At 44.6% G+C, this 23,987-nt stretch overlaps 1 protein-coding gene across 1 annotated transcript in view; it reads right to left on the bottom strand.

Annotated features, from left to right (window-relative positions):
* Positions 1 to 23,987, bottom strand: part of pcxb (pyruvate carboxylase b) — a 243,787-nt gene that overhangs the window by 160,726 nt on the left and 59,074 nt on the right. Inside the window, exon 11 of the mRNA XM_034557049.1 lies at positions 9,782 to 9,944. Within this exon, the coding sequence (XP_034412940.1) occupies positions 9,782 to 9,944 (163 nt within the window). The remainder of the gene's footprint in view (positions 1 to 9,781; positions 9,945 to 23,987) is intronic.

Consider the following 23,987-nt stretch of genomic DNA (forward strand, 5'->3'; position numbering starts at 1 on the left):
GGACCTGATTAAAACTGACAGTGCAGACATGGGGAATCACTAATGTAAGCATACAGTACTCTAATGTTAACACATACAAGCATTTATTCCTGCATCACACACACACACACACACACACACACACACACAGAAGATTGGTAAACAACCTACTGAGAGACTGGAGAAAAAGAAAATAATTACAGAATGAATAGAGGGTGTGAAAAATACAAACATGAACCCTGAAGATACTCGGTGCAGTAAGAGAGACTTTAGATAGAGAGAGGGATGGATGGAAAAGAGGAGGGAGACAAAACCATGGAGGAAATGACATCAAGGTTTGGAAAGGAGAGAGAGAGAATGACAAATAAGACGGCGTTAGCAAAGGAAAGAGAGAGGCATATTGTGAAAAGAGGAAACAGGGGACCAGGTGTAAATAAAGAGGAGGAGGAGGAAGAGAAGGAAGGAATCCGAATTTAAAAATAAACGAGTTAGGGAGGGGCAGCAGGGAGGAACGGGGGACTAAGAAGCGACAAATAAGAAGAAGATTTCCATAGAGAGCAACGGAAGAAAGAGGGGGAAGGATGTAAGAAGGGAAGACAGTATAAATAAATGGAGAGGAGAGGGGGACCGAGAAAGAAAACGACAGAACAAGAGGGTGAAAATTAGATGAGGGGTGGGGGGAGAAAGCAGAAAGTGAAGGGAGACTCGTGAAAACAAATCAGCAGCATCACGAGACAGCGGCGAGAGAAAATAACATTTTTAAAAAAGCAGAAAGAACAAGAGAGGCAGGAGCCGGGGGGGGGGGGGGGGATAGAAAGGGGACAACGCGGAAAACAGGGTGGAAGTAGACACGGCGAGAAAATATGAAGCCCCGAAAACAAATCAACTGACGGAGCAGAGGGAGGAGCGCGACAAAGGGTACACGGGGGGGAGATGAGAAATGACGCAGGGAGAAAAGAGTGAATAATAACTAGAACGAGTAGAGGAGAGTATGACATGGAAGAGGTGAGATGGGAAGGAGATAGCAACCCAACAGACAGGGAGTGAAAACAGAAGGAGGAATGATAAATGAGGAGAGTTAGGAGGAGGTGGTGTGTGGGGGAGGAGGAGGGGGGGTAGGGGGGGGGGGGGGGAGGGGGAGACAACATGAACGACAGGAATATTAAACTGGAGGAGGCTCGTAGACAGCAATTATGAGCACACACACACACCTGTATGCATGCAGACGCACATGCACTCTGTACACCTGGATGTAAAGTTCAGCACACACACACACACACACACACACAAGGAAATTGGTAGTGGAGGGGGGCAGATGGAACCGGGTGAGAGGGATAATAGGAGGAAAAGACAGCGGGTACGGGGAGAGGAAAAAAAAAAATATATATATATATATATATATATATATATATATATATATATATATACCCATACATACACACACACTGGAGGTATAGAGTCGGCACAGATGAGGTGGTCTGAATTGGAAGTGGACGGGAACACTTTTCTTTTCAATATTTAGGACGCATATTAGTTTTGGAAACGCCATTTAACGCCAGGCTTAAATGTGTGTCCGCCTATGAAAAATTGAAGAGGACATATGAAAATGGGAAGTGCTGTGGAAACGACCTTCAGGCCGTTACTCGTAAGCACTGAAGTTACAACAACGAAGACGCTTTCCAAAACCAAAATACTGGACAAAATATGCACATTTAAGAAGAAACACAAGAAAACGTCTTCTAACCATTCCATAATGTCGCCAGTTATTACGCTGAAGGGATTATGAGGTTAATTTGAAGACCCATCCCAACATGTCCGTACTAAGTCACCGAGCTGGGTTAGAATAGGACTCTCTTGCTGCATTCCTGCACGCACGGCTCATTTCTATTCATGCTTCATTTTTCAAACTTCTCTTTCCTCTCACACAATGATGTCTAAGTGTTGGGAGTTCTGCTTGAAAATCCCGAAACTCATTTGCTCCATTTGGCTTTTCTATTATATAAATACCCCGTGAGATGCAGCCATCCATTCACGATTCATTTGGCAACAGACTAATTTCTGCAGAAATTATGTAAATTGGACTCAATTATAAAAAGAAAAAAAGAAACAGGTAACCATTACATCTCTCGTAATTGGGAGATCTATATCACTCCAAGTGAATGAAGATTGAGTCAAATAAATGATCCCAAAAATCTATTGCATGGATCGTCTGTGATAGTTTCAGGATTTCCTTGGCGACACGTTGGAACCTGGAGCGGTTCATCTGAACATTAGGAGTGTGACCAGGCATTTTCAGAGTGTGCCCATGCCCGTTTCCCCCATATTCAATAATCTTTTGTCTTTGAATGACAATAGATTTAATGTTTCACGACCTGGATGATCTGCAAGAACAGTGTGAAAAACTCGTCTTGCTGTTTTGACCAAAATGTGCAAATCTAGACGATGCAATCAGGGCCTCAAACAACAAACATTCCTCAGCACTTTCGATGGCCAAATATCTGTGATTAAAATGTTTCTGACTCCATTTTATTAGCAACGTCTTCTGTGCAGGATTGTATATTATTAGTAACGATTTTTGTCCGGCTATTTCGATGAATGAAAATGGAAATGACAGGACTGCACACAGGGAGAGCGGGCGGGATGGCGAGGCATGAGAGGGAGAGAACGTGAGACAGTAATTGGACAATACCACCAAATGCATGAGCAGAGAACTGAGTGGAGGGTGCACTAATGGAGGGGAGGGAGAAATAGAAATGTCACTCCATAAAATATTGGGCTAATTTGAGCCTATAATTACCATGGCGATGAGTGGCAGCGGGGAGCGGGGAGCATTGTATCGCACTCTGAAATAGATGATATTTGACCAGAGATTATGTGGAAAAGAAGATGGAAGAAAAACACAGCAGGAAGGAAACACACACAGTTACAAAGAGGGCGTATAATGACGGGTCACACACCAGCACAATGTACACACACACACACACACACACACACACACACACACACACGCTGCTGGTGTAAGTCAGCTCACGTTGCAAGCGTTCTCCATGCATGACCCCCTCAAGGTCAAAAGGGTGTTTCTTTGGAAATGACACCCGGTACCATGATGTGTGCGTGTGCAGCCGCAGGGCTGCTGGTGCTCTGATGTTAGCAGAGTTAACAAGGTGGCATGTGAACTGTGTGTGTGTGTGTGTGTGTGTGTGTGTGTGTGTGTGTGTGTGTGTGTGTGTGTGTGTGTGTGCACACATTCGGTTTTGGTGGTCTGCCATCACTGATGCAGGGGGAAACTTTAAAAAAGAAAATGTGGGTAAATAATTAAGTTGTTGATTTGTTGTGGTATTTCAAAGTTTCAGGAAGTCAGGAAACATGAAAATAAACTGACCTAGCATTCAAAACAATATGAACCAACATTTTGGGGTGAATGGTCAACCCATCTTTCAGCCGTATCAGATCATAGATGTTCTCTACAATATTTACCAGCACGAAAGCCATGGCTGATTTGTTTACGGGCAATGAGGGAAGGGAAAGATAACGGCGACCAATCATGACACTGGATGGGGGCGGAGCGACCTTGGGGGCCGGCTGTTAATGGCGTGCGAATACAGAATACAGGTGTTGATGATGATGATGTGGGACGCAAGTCGAACTCTCCTCCCTTTAATTAGAACTAATTGGGACTTTTCAAACTCAAAGTTGTTCTTCTGAAGACGGGCAAACGTGTTCCATAAAAGAAACAAGAGAGCGTTGTGGTCGGGCGGTAAGAGAGAGAGAGAGAGCGATGTGAGTAACACTGGTTGACACAATGGGGAGAAGAGACGATTGATATGTGGGATGAACTGTGGCTGGACCGTTGATCATATTCAAATTCAGACTGATGAGGAATAAAAGAGGGTGAACCACTGGGGTCTTGTAGCTCCCTGCAGGCGACAAATACTCCCGCGTAAGGGTTTCAAATCCCTCTGGAACTACATTGGGTTGTTTTGGATTATTAAAACAAAGTCCATTGAACAGCACCGGACAGAGGGAAGGACAGAGAGATGGCAAAGTGGGGAAGGAAGACGTGAAAGGAGGTGGATAATAGGAACAAGGGGAGGAGAAAGGAACTGCAGGATGTGGCTTTCCTACCTGCTTTGTGGAGAACCGAGGGGGGGTGATAGAGTGGGGAAGAGGAAAATAAGGTGAGGAAGAAGAAATGATAGGAAATGTCAAAAGACGCAGAGAGGACGAGCTCAATGAAGGGGACGGGTGGATGGAGAGAAATATCTGGAAGTAAGGGGTTTGAAAAATGAGACGTTAGGAGGAAAGGGCATCAGTGGCTTCGGAGGTTTTGTAGGATGGATTGGAAAAGAGGAGAAGGAGGGAGGATGGGAGAAATGGTCGGCCGTGATCGAGTGATTTGCCGCAGATAGATGTGTGAAAAGAGATTGATGGACAGATCAGGAGAAGACCAAAGTGAGATCACTGCTCCCTTGTTGACACATCAGTTATAGACAAAGACAAAATAGCACACACACCGTCTTCATTCATCCCTTTACTTCTCTATAGTAGGAGTATCAGATTATCCATGCGTTTTGTCTTCTTTTCTGCAGTATACAACAAAGACATATTTCTCTCTTGTTACTTTACAGGCGTAACGTTGATTTTGGGCTTCGGTAAATTGTCTTTATCATCCGCTCATCGCACCGCGGGAGTAAAAAAGGCTTTTCCACTCGTGCTCGTTGGAATCCGCTTCACACCCCGCCAAGCTAAACTGATCACAGAGCTTACGCGAGGAAAGGTTGGCGGATACAGCGAACGCGATGAGTGTCTGCCGAAGACAAATAGATCAAAATACAAAATGTCAAGGTGGCGCTTTAATACTCCCCCTCCTCCCCTTCCCCGCCTGCTCGCTTGATCCCGAAGCACGTAGTCCATCCCTCGCTGTCACTCTGTCGACAGGGCCTCCCCCCCCCTCCTGCTATGACATCCATCACTCCTCATCTCCGGCTCCCTTTTCATCCCTCGCTCCACACCTTCGTCTTATTTCTTTCCCCTCGACGGACCCCCCCCTGCTCCTTTACCGAAACATGTACTCAGCCGCGACACACGTTGAAGCATTGACGTCTTGTTAATAAGAGTTTCACCGGGATGTGATCGCGACACAAAAAGGAATTAAATGTCAAGCAAAAGATTTTTTTTTTTTTTTAAAAGGAAAATGCAGACAGATTAGCCAATACTTAAATTTGCTTTCCATTCACAGCGATGGCAACATAAAAAATACTATTCCATTATGGTTACACCATGTTCCTCCAGTGGTTCACCAGACGGTGTTTTGCTCCCACAGCAAAGCTTTCACTCACGGAGCTGCCAATTAAAAACTGCTCTTCCTTCCTGCTTCTCAGTATAGTGCATGAAGCTATGATTAATATTTATATGAGCGTGGATAATTCATATACATTTTTGATGTGAAAATGTAATTCCTAAAAAAAAAACGTGTTGGCTGTGATTAGGTGCCTGTGATTCTTCTGGTGTTCCACTTTGTATGCAAAGTTTGATTAAATACGGCATATCTGTTATTCTTTGGCAGACGGATCTGTCCGCCACAAGGGGCAGCGCAGACTGGGCGTGCCAGGGATTGTGTCGGTTGGGGTGCGTTCAGGTTCTGTACTGGAGGGAAGATGAAACACAAAATCAGGAAACGGGGTTGAGTGATAATTCCATTATGAGCCTTTCAGATGCCAAACACCTCACAGTGATTTAGATTACTTTACAACTCTGTTCTCTATGTTGGCCAATGCTGTGGCCTCATTGAAATGAATGAAGGGATGCATTTTGTATTCATCCCCCCCCACCGCCTTAAGGTGCTGCTGTACTGCCTGTAGTGGTCTCACAGTCCAACACTCAGCCTCGATGATAATGAATGAGTTCCAGTCTCGAATATTCAACAACGTGCAAAGCTGTGTACATAGTGTAGCTTTAAAAAAATAATAATAATTGAAAATGAAAATGGCTTCCCATAATATGACAACGGCGCAAACTCTGCATCGCTGATGAAGACCACCACAATTGTGGATGAGACCTTTAACTAAAAGCTGAGTAATGGTTGTTTTTTTAATACCGCTCTACTTCTCTCGGCGCACACAATCTATCCGTTGCACTCCGTCGCCCTCTCTTATGCTTTGGAAGCTCCATTAAAAGATGATAAGAGAAATGTTCTCCTTATCCGTGTTCTCCCCCAGAGGACAATAATCAAGTCAAAGAGATGCACAACAAGGACTCATTGGCTCTTTGCTTCCGTTTCGGCCACAAACCATCCATCTAACCGTGTTATTTGCTTCTCATGCTTCTCGTGTTATTTGCTTCTCATGCAAATAACACGGTTACACCAGTCGTCAAAGCGAATTATCAAAGTTGCACCTCGAGTGACCAGAAGTCCGAAGCTTGACGACTGTCCCGCCGACCTCTCACTTCTCGGCCTTGTCGCAGCCCTCGGGTCATAATTTATTCATCTGTCCCTCAGTGTGTTTTTCCCATCCCTGCTTTCCCGTGTTGATTGTGTTTGGTTCATTCATATTGCATGGTAATGGCGGAGAGGGGGGGGGGGGCCTCTGTTGACACGTTTCATAGCTCAGCTGCGCAGCTAAATGCCGTGGGAGGGCAGAGGAAAAAGAGGGAGGTGGGGAAGAGAGATGGGATGAGATGATTAGGAAAGGAGAGTGAGATGGGAACGTGTGGAAGCGGGTGAGAAAGTACATTATTTGAATATGAATGGTATAGTTGGGAGGGAAGAGTCGAGTGATGCTCGGGGAGCTGAAGTGAGGAAATATGGCGTGTGAACACGGCATAAAGTCCTTTAAATGGAAAAGCTCACGAGCCATTCCACTGCTGCTCCTCTCAGATGTGTTGATAAAGGACTATACAGTGCAAGCAGTGACTAATAATGCCCCCTGACAGTGAGAATGCCACATAATAGGGCTGCTATCTGAATGGCTTGTATGGTTTCAGCATCTCCAAATCAGGTTGGAATTCAAAACGTATGCTGCAGACTTGAATACCGCTCAAAAAGCTAAATATTACCATACATATTTCATCGGAATGTGGTCATTCATCAGGTTAATGTTCAAATAAAACATTTGGTCTGATCACCGAGCCGCATAACACGTTAATGAACTAAAATAACTATACCCTGGGGGATCAATTAATGGACTCAAATGCAAATGGAATGAATCTGTGTGCACAACACAACCATTTGTCTGCCTCGCTCGGAAACCAAAGAGACAGATGATTTGTTTGATTGGAAAAGCCACCGGTGCACCTCGAATCCAATCACATCCAAGGACTCAAACGGCATCGTCGCCAGGCAGCGATGGCAGTGTTTTATTCACGGCATCCATCACAAGCCATGAGGTGGGAAAAGGTGTGAAAACCAGAGGGTCTCTTGGAAATTTATAGTTTGCCAATTGCAGTGAAATGGCATAATATAATTGATCAGCTTCGCTTCCCTTGTTCATTGCAGATTTCTGACAGCGTGTGCAAACAATGTTGTATTTCTTGTTTGGAGTTTTTCCCTTTCATCTTATCTGCACCGTTAAAGAATTAATTTCACTTTTGTTCCCCTCGAGCAGAATCCTCCCACGTTTATCAGAGTCTCGGCTACAGACCAAACATAACTCAGCCGTAGCCACAGAGCCCCCAAAGGCTTTTTACGCACTGTGCCCTGCTGAGGTCAAAATGATCATTATCTTTCCACAATATCTTTAGCACACGGCTTGATTCGTTTTCTTTCTGATAAATGACCTCTACGCTCTCATTTAACCTTGTTTTAACTAATGTGCCAATTGTATTGTTTAAAACTGGTTTTCATTACCATTTAATTATTTATAAAGCACTTTCTGGCACCCGTTAAGGCCCCGCAAAAAAAAAGAGCTAAAAGAGAGTCTGCAAAAAGAAAACACATTTAAGAAGGAGGAGAATGGAGGATGATGGGAGGGGGATAAAGCAAGAGAAACCGAGGAGGCTGTGCGTACGGTCCGAGGCGAAGGGCAAAAGGATCCGACAGCAAAAAGCATCCGGGGATCAGACCTCATCAACGAAAGAGAGATACACAGATACACAGGACATGCGCCTGTGGATGGATACACAGAGCACTTGTTTGAGGACATTCGTGTCTTCTCATGTGTGAACACTGTCAAAGGAAATCACTGGTCCTCTCACACAACAAAAAAAAAGGCACACGGACACTCGCTCTGAATCCCACCAGACGAAGCGTTTACAAGGAAATCCTGAGGATGTACAAATCTATACACTAGATGCAAATAAATGCTCCCGTAAGGGTGAATACCGAATTTTGATTGGCTGCAGGGTGTCCATTAATTCCTGATTTGATTCCTGTTGCTGGCGACATTAAATGAGAAATACATTTTACTAATAATGTATTATTTACGTTATTATTTCCAAACTGCGAGTAAGTTGAACAGCCCATTTTAACTTACTGATATTATCTGTCACAGTCCCCTCACATACTGATGATACTATTATCATACTCATTTTTTTCAAACTCTTGATATTGATTTGTGCAAAAGGACATGGCTCTTGTGGTTAAACATATTGGGTATTAACTCTCAGGGCTACCAGAGAAACTTTAGATTTTGGTTGCAAAAAAAGACGTAAAAAAGAGGTCTTAACTTCTATGTTCTTTGGCAAGTGACCGTGGTGTAAGCGGAATAATGCCCTTTGAAGTGTGCATTATAAGGAATTAATGGACTTCACGCAGGCAACCGTCCGCCGTGCGTTGCCTATTAATTGTGGACAATGGGCACCTCGTCGGGCATTAGCCCTTACATACACAGCGCACAGATAAAGAGGAACGCACTTGTTCAGGGGCGCACACAGAATGAACACGGGGAAATCACGTCGGCCCACTCGCAGAGCTCAAACGGAAATGTGCGTTTATAATTACAGCCATGAACGCCACTATATGGATCAATGTGACGGACCTAGAATTCAAGCACAGGTTGATCTCTGCAGCTGTGAACACATGTGGACGAGGACGTTCGGTCTTTTTTTTGGTTATAACTCTGAATGAAAGGAGACGATAGGACTAGAAATACCACAGAGAATCGACCCTTTGCTTCCGAGAACGTTTTTAAGTGGTGGCTCTCCTTTGCCTGGTGTGAGTGGCTGACACACAACCATTCAAAACCGCAACACACGTCTGTATGTCGCACACGGCATACATGTGAAGAGGATAGGAAGAGAGATTACGTTGTCTAGATAATCTTGGAAGCAAAGAGCTTAATGTGGCCAGTTGGAATCTGGCATTGAACCACTCTGGACCTGCAAAGTATCTCAGTCTGGAGGAAGAGTGGGTCAAGAATGTGTTCCATGCACCATCTCAGTGATGGGAACAAAGGGTTTCTGAGCATGTGGGTTTACAATGGTTATAATGAGTTAAATTGGAAAATCAATCGATTGGCTATTACGCACAATCACATTTTTGTTAGGATGTTTGACATGTAGCATTGACCTGTAATCCCAAAAACCAATGGGCTGCATGTACGGCACGACGCGGCAATAAAAACAAAACTGTATACAAGCATCGGGGCGCGATAACTGCGAGTTGTCTTTTTTTTTTGTCGCCCTTCACAATCAAACATAACTTCAAAATTACTTGTAAATACAGATTTGTTTTTTTGCCACATCATGCCCGCCCTGCAGACTTTCTCCCGACTCTGTGAGCGGCGTGTCAAGAGGAGACGTGTCTCAACTGTCCCCGAGCTCTGTGTAGCGAACGGCCTCCCGGTCCCTGGGAGATGAAGCCTACCTCGATCCTCCCCGTGTCTGGTTGGAAGCCTCTGGCCGGGTCCTCGGTCGTCACTCGGCACTGGATCGCGCAGCCGTTCACCCTGATCTTGTCTTGCTTGAGGCCCAGTTCTGGCAGGCTGCGGCCCTCACACACGTGCAGCTGGGCATGCACCAGGTCCACACTGTTAGCGAGAGAGAGAGAGAAAGAGAGGCGATGAGGTGAATAAATTGATTGAAGCCCGGAACATGATGTGATTAGCCCTTAATTTCCCTTGATGTCACTGTGGAGAATTTGTGGTTTCTGCTTAGAAAAAGGTGTAAAGATCAGTGAGGCCATTCATCCAATATGAACATCTTTAGCTATTCTTGGCCTCGACTCACAATGAGGAGGCTTGTGGGTCTGCGGCGGATGTGAGGATTTCTTTTCTTCCCAGCGCTGCTCATTTGAACAAATGAATCTGCGACGCGTGACAAGAAAACAATCCCTCTTGGATACCTCTTAATGGCAAAAACAAAGTCCATCAAAACTAAACTTGGTTACAATTTGATGTTTCTGAAACAATGCCCCCTGGGAAAACAAGCCGAATACAAAGCATACAGTTCTATATATATATAAAACAACTCACAAATTAGCGAGGCTTATTGAGATTCTCAGCATTGGAGAATCTCAATAAGATATGCAATAGAAGTAAAAGCCAAACACCTGTGTCACTGGTCTTAAAGAGTAACAGTTGTGTTGGAATTAACTTAAACTGGCTTTCATTATCATTTAATTATTTGTAAAGCACTTTACTTTAGTGACATCATTAAGGCCTAAAAAAAAAAAGAAGCTAATAAAGAGTAAACAAAAATAAACCCATAAAAAAGGAAGGCAGAGAATGACGGGGAAGAAGAGGAGGTGGATGCTGTACAGTCTAGGGGGATGAACTAAGAAATGAGCATCCCAGCATGTGTGTGATTAGAGATTAGCACGTGTGTGTTTAATATTCCAGGATCCAAAGGATACGCGGACCGGTGGGTTCTGGTCTTAAGAAGCAGAGACTCGGCCTTACGCGGCGTGGCGTTGCACAGGAGCTCGGCCTCAAGCGGGTGTGTGATGACGTCGCCGCGTGTCAGCGCAACGCAAACGTGATCGAATAAAAATCAACATCGTGTGACTCCGCTGAGCCGAGCAAACCTCCGCTTACGGAGGTACGGAATTGTGATGAGCGCTGCGCGAAGGGTTCATCGTAACCAAGTGGAAAACTGTACACTGCGATGCAAAGAATGCCATCTGCAAAAAACCCGGCATATGAAAATCACTATTTGGATACAGAAGTGAGAATTGGTTGCTTTATCCATCTTTATTACGTTTCAAAAGTTAATAAAACTGCCAATTAAAAATGATGTTTTAGTAAAGTCACACCAGCTCTAACATACATTCACAGATATTAACAACAAAATTGCCCAGGAAACACACACCCAACACAAAACACACACACACACACACCCATACAAATAGGATTACATTATGCAAATTCTTATTCAGCAATTACCGGATATTAGAAAGAATTTAAATAAGAGGGGGACATAGAGCAGATATTTTCTTCCATTTCCACCAGTTGTCACCTCATCTGTATGCATTTATTTAAATGTGAAGCTCGAATGACACTCGCTGGGTTACGCTTCGTGACCTTGCACAATCTAACAACGCACAGCCCCAAAAAAATGTACCGGAGCACTTTGTCTTCGTTGCTTTCCGGGCACATTTTCAACGCCGCAGCGGACGCACGAAAGAGGGCGGGGGACACATCATCCCTTTAAACAGGCAGGAGTCCCCTGCGCTCAATCCGCTGCCAATCATAAACGCACTGGGGACCAGCGGGGAGGCCTCGGAGGCTTGAAGGCTGAATGAGAGACAGGAGGCACGACTATTAGGAAAGCGAGCTCGGATGTTGGACACCGTCTCGGCTTCTGTCCCCTTAATGTCTCAATTAGCTGGTATCCGCATTCTGGCCAAACAGAAGGACAATTATGCATCAGCCTGGCGTGAAATGTGTTGGTGGAATAAGCAGATCCAGTCTTGATAACCCGGAGAGGCGCTAACGTCGTGTTTGCTGTTACACTTTCACGAATATGTTGGTTTTTTGGGGGTTTTTTTTTTTTTTTTTTTTCTTCATCGTTTTATTTTAATTGGACAGCTCCTCTCGCGTCCTGAAATAATAAAAGGACGCAACCAAATGAGTCATATGAGCCATGTCCCCAACGGCAGTTCTGGAAACGATTCTCAGTTTCCCAGCACTTATTGTTTAATTAGGACGCCAGCTTGTTTCCAGACTTCGATTAGTTCCTCGTCTGTGTGGGGTCCAACACATTGTCAGCTCCCCGAGGCTACAGCCCTTTAGGGACACTGCGAGGGCCTCTCGTGTGTGTGAAGTGTACTGTTGCCAAGAGATATACGTGTTTGAGGATTATCAATTATCATTCCATCATGCATTTGTCTTCATTTAGTATTCAGTTGGCTCACACTGCTTCGTCATGACATTGCACCTTGACCTTTGACCCTCCTGCTCACATATGCAGGCTTGCCGACTGCAAAATGGCATTCTTGTTTGCATACTGCTTCTGACATACCGCGTGTTGGGACATACAAGATCTTTTCCTGGTATACTAACAGCGTGGTAGTATGGGTATAATAACGCACATGAGGAAGGCAATAAAAGAAACTCAAGCTGAAATATGGTATGGTAACATATGTGTGATACTAGTGAGGTAGAGGGGGGAAAAGAAGAAAACAGCCATAACAATGCATGACTTGATTGAGACATTAGTGTTCAATAAAAGCTCCATTTTTATGTAAGTCCTTTAATATGTTGTAAATAAACACATTTCAGTGGCAAACAAGACCAACTGAACATTTCCTGAACACTTGGCATCCAATCATGGACTTTTGTCAAGTTTGTCCTAGTTTTCTTCCTTTTTTTTTCCTGGCATAATTCTTCTACTTTGAAAACATAAGGCAACACTGATTGAATGAGGACCCTCGAGGGTTTATAGAATTCATTGTATACTAATTTCACTCAGACAAATTAAAGAGCCTGTGGCAACATATGTCCCTCAGTGCAGCGAGCTTCAAAATAAAAGTCCCTTGTATCATTAGCAAGTTCCACAAAAAGGCCGAGCTGCACAGGAAGAGGATGGAACAAACAAACAAACAAACAAACAAACAAAAACACACACACACACACACACACACACGCACACACGTGTGTGACAGTGAAGAGCTGGAGAGTTAGTTACTCGGAGAGAGGGAGGACCTGAAACATCTGTCACACAACTCTTCCACACACACATCACCATGGAGAAGTCACCGTATTGAAACTGGGTTTTTGTGGCGCGTGCGCGCAGTTATCAAAATAAACTAGTGAGAAAAAGATAGAGAGGTAGGGAAAAACTCTGAAAGGATTTCATCGAATGGAGCAAATAACAGTAATGACAATGACAAAAAAATAAAATGAAAATGCAATTCCAAAAACGACAAGCTAAATTGTTCTTACATTTATTATAATACAGATTTTAGACAGATGTTTACGGGGATTTTTCTATTCTTGTCGTAATTTACTGGAGCAATACATGTGCCGTGTGCAAAAAGTGGGTTAAAAACATAAGCACAATTCCAGATGAATTATGGAATTAAGTATTTACCCAAGAGCAAAACTAAACGTGATTTCAGTTGTTCGACCTGCTGATTCTTAAATCTAATCTTAAAAGAGGTTGTCCCCCACTTCTTTTAACTCTCTCCTTACTGTGTACGCATCATGTAAATACCCATCATGCACTGGGCTACATGGCAGTTTAATTATACTTGGCCTCGAGCAACAAGCAAGAAGTACTCCAGAGCTGCAATGCTACCTGGCCCACGGTCTGCTCCGTGTCAATTACTTTGTGGAAATGTGATTAAACAGAAATTTATTTAGGAATATGCGGCATGCAAGCACAATATAAACTGAAATAATAAGGTCTTAAAACTCAATTTTGTACGAGCCCCCCGCTACAGTACAAGGCCTCTAGATTACAATTACGTACTAATGCAGGACCTGCCTCAAGGCCCTTGCCATTTCAGGTGAAATTGAGGTTTAGCGTTGCATATTACCCAAAATGAGCACATAAATCATATTACAGCCAGCCAAGTGGAAAAGCGAACTAAGAGCCCTAGAAAGTCAAAGAAATAAACATTGGAATAAGTCCTTGCTTTGTTTTTTTTTGTGCGCAAATATATGAGCCATTAATAGCGACATTAAATAATTTAACAGTTATTGTTTTACGAGGGCCTTTCCTTTTCTTCTGACTGATGACTTATTATTCATGAATTTGCACATTCACACCATCTGCATCTCTACAAATCTCCTTCAAATCGTCATTTAGCCAAGTACCCGAAGAATGTCGGACAAAATATTGTGTCAATTCTTTTTCATTCAACTTATTTCGTCTAATGTCTCCTACTACTCGCTTTGGGCTCTTGACGTGTCGAAAAAGTGTGAACTTAACGTTTATTTTTCTGACAACGCTAAACATGCACCACTGTCTTATTAAAAAAGGTGCCGAGCATTATAAGTCTCCTCTCCTGCCTGCCATCTCTGACTGCTTGCCTTCTGCCTCTCTTCCGGCTTCTCAAAAGCTGCCGAGTTGATATTTGATCTCTGACAATTTAAAAAAAAGGAAAAATGGAAAGAAACCCCCACAAGAGTCATAGAATATAAGCCTAGACACCGAATCTGTTGTGTGAAATGCTGTCAGTGCCTTTACCTCGCAGCCAAGTACATCGTGTCTATGCAACAGCCTGTACGGCCTCGCCTGCTTGTAAATATCTTGCATTTGCTCTCTGATGAAATCACCAATACGCCAAGAGATGCATGCATTTGACAGCAGAACCACATGGAGGCTCAAATTATTTACAGCTCGGCATCGGCTACATTCCCGTAAGCACTATATTAGTAAACGTTTTATAGCAGCACCTGAAAGGTCTTTTGTGTGAATCCTTCCCAACTGACACATATTCCTCATACTGATAAAATATATCACCATTTTAGCTTCAGCAGACAGCTGAAGCTTAAAAAAAAAAATAATAATAAAAAAGTCTTGGGCATAAAGTAGATATAAACACCTCTGCACCACATACGACAGCTCTTGAGAAATACTTAAAAGAATAAGAGTTTAAACGTCTTCAGTTCAGAAAGGCCGTGGTAAAGCACCACTGTTTAGGACGCCAAGTCACATCTGAGCTGGTAAAAAGTCTGATTGAACTAAACCGGTTTCCCTCCAAGTAGCTTCAAAGATGAGGAGAACCCTTTCATCTGAAGTCCGTGTCAACGCCACACACACACACAGCCACACACACACACACACACACACACACGCACACACACACAGCCACACACACACACACACACACAGCCACACACACAGTTTATCCTCTGATGCCGGAGCAGTCTCACACACTCGAGCAGCATATTATGACAGCAACGTTAACATCTTATTATCAACATGTCATGTTAGATAATGTGGAATATTACACTCAAAGACAATGGAAGTGCCTCTCTTTAGTTCAAAGACGTTTAGCACTATAAGTGGGAGCCTGATGGAACCATTGGAACATGTGCAGGCGAGGGAACGAGGGAGCTGCGGTTAATTCAGCTTCATCTGGGTTCATGTCCTGTGGCTATTTGGTTTTGAAGAAATAATGTCACCCATGCCATTTGTTTTCACAAACTGCGTGTCTAACAAATATGAAGAAAGAAAGAAAAGAAAAAAACACAACCGAATCTTTCGGCAATATTTGTGCGACTATTACAACCCCCGACTATGAGCTGGGGTTTTAATACGGGGACGAATATGTATTGCTCATTTCTTTCGCTTTGATACGTTTGATAATGCATAAAACGTAAGCATCTTTGTGTACATGTTGGCTTCTTCCTTTATTGTGTCGAAAGGTTTATGAAAAGGCACCACGGCTTTGCCTTTTTAGGCAACCAATGGGTCGCAGCACACACTGGTTTAAAGAATATAGCCTCCTATATGACAAGTAATACGAGTTTACCAGGTTTTATTTCTTATTAAAATGCTGCTAGCCTAGCTGGACCAGCCCACGAAAACAATTTTTTGGCACGCTTATATCAAAAAGGGTGCATGTGCATTTCGAAGCAAGACTGTACGTTTCCCTTTTAAAAAAAAAAAAAAGAGGATGGCAGAACTACTGCGGGTCAAGAGTACAATGACGGTTTCATTAAAATGCAATGCTATTAAAATGAATTATCGTGTCCGGGTACCAGGGTTGGGCAGATCGGAGTGGAGGATGTATGACGTCCCGACCTCTCACGGAAGGTTGGGCCCCCTGGCAGACTCATCTTTAAAAGTGTTCACTAAAATGTTTGTGCATATAGAAGTACCAGGGAAAGCACTCGTGATATCCGCCACGTGCACAGACCCCGGGGTCTCACTGGAGCCGCCGCGACATTATCACGGAACACGGAAAACACATTAGCCCGATACTCACATTAAGAGGTGAGCACGCAAACTCGCTCTCGCCCCGTCACATGTGCGTACGTACGCGCGCACACACCGAGACCACGGCGGCTGAGTACTAATTGCGTATCTTTTTCAGTCGTTTCACTCGGAGCTCGTTGAGGGAGAAGAGGGTGGCCGCGCGCCCAGAACTAACAGGGTGGGGGGTGGGGGGGAGAAGAGGATACAGGGAGGAGAGGGAGGCAGCTGCAAGAGGTGACGTAATATGAGCAAACAGGCTGCGAGTTAAAGTACATATGATATTCAACTATTGGGATCCCCAAGGAAGGGAGGGGGGGGGGGGGAGATTGAGAGATGAGTGAAAGAGAAGAGACAAGATGGCAGCTAAACGTTGAGGTGGGAGTGTGCAGGTGGATGAACAGCTGGACGACCAAACCGAGAGGGCGAGTGGGAAAAGTGGGAGTGTGGAAGTGATCGGATTTGGCCTTCGCTCAGGAGGACCAAAGGGACCAAGCCAAAGGCAGCAAAGGTGGAAGGCGGAGAGGGGGAGCTGGGATGGGAGTGGGAAGGCAGGAAGGAAGGATGAGAAAGATGAGAAAGACAAACAGGATGGATTGAGGAAGGAGGCATGACTCGGGGGCACGGACAAAGGGAAGAGGGACCGCAGGAGGCGGGTTCATCCTCGGGGAAACATTTTGAGAGGCACCCACCGGGGCAGAAAGAGGGGCTTAAAGCCACGGTTCAACATCAAGGGACAGATGCTTGAACGTCGTCTCGGTGAGTGTGATCGTCACCGCTCGTGTGTACGCTGAATATGTAGCAACAGCCCGGAGACGGTTGGCTTCGGTTAGCAACAGGGAGAAAAAGCTCGCCTGGTTAGCGAGGGGAGAAGTTGGGTGTTCTGCAGGAAGAAGTGAGAGCCAAGAAGAGATGACGCATACAGGGAAGGATGGGAAAAGGAGCACAATTAAAAATATGATCAATTCCATCCTATTCCCCTCTATTGCTTTTAATTTCACTCTCGCCTTCACATAAAAAACCCTGCTTCCTCGCATTGCTTCTCTTCCGTATCCTCTCCTCCCATGTCCTCTCCTCCTTTCCTTCCCCTGCCGTCTCCCTCTCGTCCTTTCATCTGCCGTCGCCTCCAAATGCAAAACATTTACTCCTTTTGAAGTGAACACTTGCTTTCTTAACTTCATTTGAGCGTTAGTCCGCACTGTATCGGGGTGTGTGTGTGTGTGTGTGTACGTATGTACGTGCGTTTCCTCGGCATTCGGGTTTGTTCTCATTCACATAAAACGCGTCTCCGGTAAATACATTTTTCAAGATGGCTCCGGGGCCAGTGGTAAAGAGCAAGGCTGAAATGTATTTTCTCATTTCAGTCAAACTAATGCAGACTCTTGTCTTCCAAATGTGAGCTCACGTACCACACGCACACACACACACACACACACACACACACACACACACAAACACACACACGAACACACACACACGCGAACACACACACGAACACACACACACACGCGCTCCTGCAGAAAACAAATAATGGAAATACAGCCAACGTGCTTCCAAGTGGGGCCTGCAGGAATGAAAATGCAGAAAAACAAGAGGATAACAGAGAAAGTGTCAGTGGTGGAAGGCGAGGGGATATGAAGGATGGATAAACACAAACAAAAGACGAGAGTAGGAATCAAAAAAGGCTCGGTGGAAGATTGGGACCTGGAAGAAAAGAATAAGGCCCACATAGAAAAAATGAGAGTAGACATGGAGTTGGAGTAAAGTGTGAAGGACAGATGAGAAGGGCAATAAAGACTGGGAAATGGAGCGAGAGAGAATATGAAACGAAAAACAAACAAATGTGACGGAAAAGACGGACAGTGGAAGGCGGCATCGGGCCTCCCATCTTGTTTTGCATGAATTTCATTAGACGCTTTTAGACGGCAAACAGAAGAGAAAGAGGGAGGAATGGAGAGACAGACGAGTCGTCTGCATGAGAGAGGGGAGGAAATAAGAATTGTGAATCATTGTGGCAGGAGGATGGCATTTTGACATCAATTTAGCTGGCAGCCCGGAAACTACGCTGCATGTTCGATACCGCCAATGCAAACAGAAGAGGAGACGGGAGGGGATGAACAGAGGGGGAGGTTATTAATCACAATTCATCAAAAGGAGGTGAGGAGAGAAAGAAAAATAACTTTGAAAGGTGAGGAGAAAGGATGGGTGGAAGGGAGAGGAGAGAGGAGAGACGTCAGAATAGGATGCTTAAGAGACACCCACAAAAAAGAAAAAAGGGATAATTGTTTTTCCAATTATGCTAAAAAACGTGTTTAAAGAAACTTCTTGGGTAAACAGAGAAATTTAAACAAGAGAAACAGTGTGTGTGTGTGTGTGTGTGTGTTTGGGGGAGGGAATATGGACGAAACACACACGAAAACAAGATCCGATCCGATTAGATTTCCTCTCCTTTTCTTAGGCCTCACTATCAGCCCATTAATTAATTCCTGCTTCTCTTGTTCTGGAGCAGATGGAAGAGTGAGGAGACGAATGCAAAGTGACTCTGGCGTACAGGAGGCGGCGAGGAAAAGAGAGAGAGAGAGAAAGAGAGAGAGAGAGAAAGAGAGAGAGAGAGAGAGAGAGAGAGAACACCCATGCCAATAAAGCCTATTGAATTGAGAGAGAGAGAAATTAAACAAACAGCACTCTTATTCCAATATACGCAATTCATATTCCAAACATATTCTTGTAATGCTATAAGCAATAAAAACATCTCATTAGCTAATTCTATTCAGCCACTGAAGCATCACAGCCAGAGCCTGGCGACACCACGCTACACACACACACGCTCTTTAAATAGCAATAAGTCACCGTCGCATCAACTGTGAGACATAAAAAATAAAAAAAATATAGATAATTACCTCAAACAACAAAACGAGAGCATTGCCGAGAGGTTTCTTCAGCGCTGCATTTTTTTAAAAATGATGCGCAACCTTGGCTCTCGCAGCCAATATTAACATAACTCAGGTCCCTGAGATTCTGCGGCGGCTCACACGAGGACGAGGTGAGCGGCTAATCGCTGTCGACGGCATTCGTCGTACCGGTGGTTCTCAAATACCCTCGCACCGGAATAACCTTTCAGTCGCGGAGACCTAATTCGATGTCAGTCCGTTCACTCCACTGCATCGTACAGATGTATCGCGCACAATTATCCCCATTCACGTCTGGCGCCCCCCCCCCCCCCCCCTCGAAGACGCCACCTGCTGATTAGCGCTCCTTCAAGTAAAGAGGGCGAGCGACTCGTGAGCGGAAATGGCCTGCTGAGGCGAGTTGGAAGGAAGGAACATTCTCCATCTGCTCACGACGCCACACGGCTGGATTAATCAATCATCGCCCCCCCGTGAAAAAGATTCGAATAATATTTAGCGCATCCGTATCCGTACTGTTCTTTACAATGGACCGGCCGATTTCGAGCTCACTGCCCGAGGGGGGTGACCTTTAGCGTTTCAGCCGCATGTCAGAAGCAGCATTGATGTCCCGTGTGATTCCGCCATGTTACATTCGACTTGTGTCTGGCGCCCGGGTTTCAAGGCCTTCCCTCGTACGGCCGTAGATTGCTGTGCACAATTGATGTGCCGCGGTGCGTTCGAAGACGCCGTGCCGGTTGATTAAACTTAAGATATTGACCCGATGTCAGTCTCAACAGCTCCATATTGACTCCACCGGGCTGGTGTTCTCGAGTCAGAGCCCGTTTGGAAATGTAACCCGGACACAAACTCTTTGGATCATTTGATTATAACCCTTTTAACATAGAAAACGGCCTCCACACACACCCTTTGAGATACTTAAGGTATGCTCAAAGTGGAAACCTGAGTCCAGTGAGCACGAACACGACTTTGAAGGATAAACGGTCAACTCTCAACGACACTTATTGCATGCATCGACACTATATGTGCTTCAGTCTTCCAGGTAATGTTATTCTTGTGACCTTGCACAGGATCATCGACTGCACTATGGATGAGAGGTACTTATTGTAGCACTTATTCTTTCGTCTTTCACTGTAGGGGCTGAAATGTTATTTCCAACCCATAATTAATTGTCACTCATTAACTGTTTAAGGGGGGGGGTCTGCCTCTAAAAAAGCTCAAAAGATAAGTTGTTCAGCGATTTGTTCAAATTTAAGAAAAACAAATACAAGTTTAGAAATGAGCCGCAGCAGTCATGCAGAACTCCATTTTAAAAGATAACCAATTATTCGCCGGGGCCTTAAAGATCAGATGAACTACATCTCCAGTTAAGAGGGACAGGATTTTAATTTTAAAAGATGACATTTCTTGTGACACACACACACACCTATTTTGGCCTGATAAAATGCAATCCAAGTTCTCTCATTCGGAAAATTGCACGGTGGAAGCCACAAACACAGAAAGCGAGAGGGAGGCCAGATAAAGAAGCCCCCCCCCCCCCCCCCCCCCCTCCCCCACAAACAATCATAGTTTTCTGAATACACACACACACACACATAGAAAGATACCCAATCAGGGCATATACGCACTGTATGTAACACATGGAGAAAAAAAAAAACACTACAACATGGCTGTTATGTAAACGGTCACACACAGAAATACACACATGGAGCTCACATAAAGCCTGTGAGTCACACAGCGGCCCAGATAACATGAAAAGTGTAAAATGGGAGCAGTGGCGGAACAAAATGGAGGCAACAACGAGGAGGGAGAACAGCTGGGAGGAGGAGGAATGGTGTGCAATAAATACCACGAGAAAAGAGAAGAATGAGAGGAAAAAGTACTGAAGGAAGCACGAGTACGGGAGTTAGTGGGGAGGAAGAGCAAACAGGCAAAGAGATAACTCAATTCAGCCCCCCTGCAGATAACTAAAGAGAATCAGGCTGAGTATGCGCGCCAAGTATTTGTATGACAATGTTCCTGCTCCTATAAATCACATTTCATAAGCAAAACTAGAAGAGTAACTAGGACGATACAGAAGAGGGCAGTATGAGAGGGAGAAACAAACAAAAAAAGAGGATGGACAAGAGGGAGAAAAATAGATGGGTGATGTGTTCCTGCTCAGGACTTACAGCTTAAAGAAACAGGTCACGAACATTTCATTTTATTGAAAGAAATAACACAAATACAAAAGGATATTTCCGAACACAGGTAGGGATTGCAGCTATCACATGTTTGTCTTACAGGAGGAAATAGTCCACAGATCCGCCGCGGATGAAGGCGTAGTTGACAGTGTAGGTGGGACTGACAGTATCTACATCAGAATGAAGGAATATGTCCCCCTATGCTACGCTGTGGCAGAAAACAAAGCAACTTTTTTTTTTTTTTTTTTTTTTTTAAAATGGGATTGTGGCTTCAGAACGGCAGTCAACCAACTACTGGGTGACGTCACCGTGACGACGCCATCCACTTCTACCCGGTCCATACTTGGAACGCACTGCTGGCCTCCTGACCGCCACTTCCACAGCAGACTTCTCTGAAATTCTGCACAATCATTCGCCGAAAAACGAAGACGTACGCGTGGATTGGGAACGAACACACACACACACACACACACACACACACACACACACACACACACACACACACACACACACAGTGCTACATTTACATATATATTGGCGTGCATCTCACTGCAGTATTTTCTTTTCATTTACAGCTTTTACACAAATGAACCGCGCCACATAACTGTACAGTGCAGCTCTTCCTCTTCTTATATCTAAGCGCAGCAGGACACCGGGATAATTAAACCCTCTACGCTCCGAGCAGACCGCAGTCGAGTCTTTGAAGGGTCGAGCGTACACGTGTGCTTGCGTTAGAAAAAGAGAAGCGCGCGATATCCTTCGCTGATATCGAGGAGGGGATTTTTGTTGCCGTGGTTCCCGGCGTGACAGGTAGGCCCGCCGAGTGCGGGACAGCCAAAGCAAAGTGGGGAAGCTTCCTCAACGTCTCGGATTTCGTCTGTCATCCCCGCCTCCCCCCCCCATTGTATTCCCCTCACGTCTCCCCGACTCAAAAGGCAGGTGAATCATTCTACTGTCGGTGTGCGGGGAAGTGGCGCTCTGACAATATTGACAAACATGGCCTGCAATTGGTCGATTCAAATAAACTGCGCTCCAGTACCCCCCCAACCCCGCAGGCTTCGGCGGGGTCGAATGAAAACAGCACGCCATCATGCAAAGGGGATCGCGGAATGACAAATCCCTCGTGGTGTCAGACTCACGTCAGAAATTAAACTGACGTCTTTATTAACGAGTCTTCCGCTAGATCCAAGGGAGCTCGCGCTACTCCTCTTTGGAGGAAGTCGTGACATTTGAAGTTAAGAAGAAGAAAAAAAAGCAGGCTTCACTTCTTCCGCTTTCAGATAGGGAGAAGACTAAGATATCTCCCCCGTCTGCTGCTATTCCCCAGATGCATATATCTGTCCCAGGGCCTTCCCCATGATCCACCACCTTTTGATTCTGAATCCTCTGGTTTCCTTCTTCGATACGACTTAGCCGGGTAGCCCCGAGGCCCGCGGATAAAGGCTCAGGAGGAATCCAAAGGGGATTACTGGACGGAACGTATGGAAATTACACTTTAATTTATCATTTAGGTCATGGTAATTCATGCAAATTAGGATTTCATTAAATCCGGCGTTGGGTTTAAATGTCGTTTTTCATTTTTCTTGTGGGGGCGCGCAGTCCTGTCAGGATCACGTCACAGGAAACAACGTTTTTCATACAAGACCTCAACAGAATAGATCGTCAGTACAGAGTCCAGGAAGACGAAGGACGTCCCAGCAACGGTTCCTACCGTAGAACCCTTGGAACACTGACGTTCTCCTCCATCCACCCAGATTCAGATATTCATGATGTGAGGAAAACTTTGTCGTTTGTTGTTGTTGTTATTTTTTTTTTTTCCTAGCACATGTTTAATACAGTACCGCTCACTGGCAAATTGATGGAATATCTGAGCAGCTTACCTTTTTCTGAAAAAGAACAATTTGTGACATGCCGAGCTACAGCGAGTCGTTTAGTGACTGCCAAACGGGGCTGGAGCGGAACAAAGGGGGAGAAAGCCCGATGTTCAAAGGGATGAATAAGTGACATGCTTTTCCATCTCTTTCCGATATGACACTTCTTGCGTCAAATGGCTAATAACAATTATCTCCATTCAAAAATGATGAGTAACTGCGGGATCTAAATTGTACAGTATGAGTAAAATCATATTAAAAAGAAGAAGAGAGAAGTTTGGCCTTGTGCATAAAAAAAAATTAAAAAAAGTTAGTGACTGCTGTGATTATAATCATGATGAGCATCTTTACCATCATCATAAATAGCCTCAACACTTTCTCTCTCTCTCTCTCTCTCTCTCTCTCTCTCGCTCACACACACACACACAAATTAGAAGCTCCCCTTGTTTCTGGACACACACACACACACACACACACACCTCATTGTTATTCATCTGCTTACTTCTCAATCACTCACTGTACGCTTCGCTGCACAATTATAATCACCTTAAAATTATTTTATGACGTGCTCACAAGACCAAACCAAACTATTTGTGTGCCCGCGCGCACACAAATACTAATGTTCGTGTGTACACTATAACACACACACACACACGGGCAAACTACAAAAAATTGCTAAATGCTGGGTTCAGTTGCAGAATTCATACACAAAACATCAAAGCATTTACTGTAATATAAAAGGCTGA

The sequence above is a fragment of the Cyclopterus lumpus genome, chromosome 18, assembly GCF_009769545.1.
Source record: "Cyclopterus lumpus isolate fCycLum1 chromosome 18, fCycLum1.pri, whole genome shotgun sequence".
In the NCBI taxonomy this organism is placed as follows: Eukaryota; Metazoa; Chordata; class Actinopteri; order Perciformes; family Cyclopteridae; genus Cyclopterus; species Cyclopterus lumpus.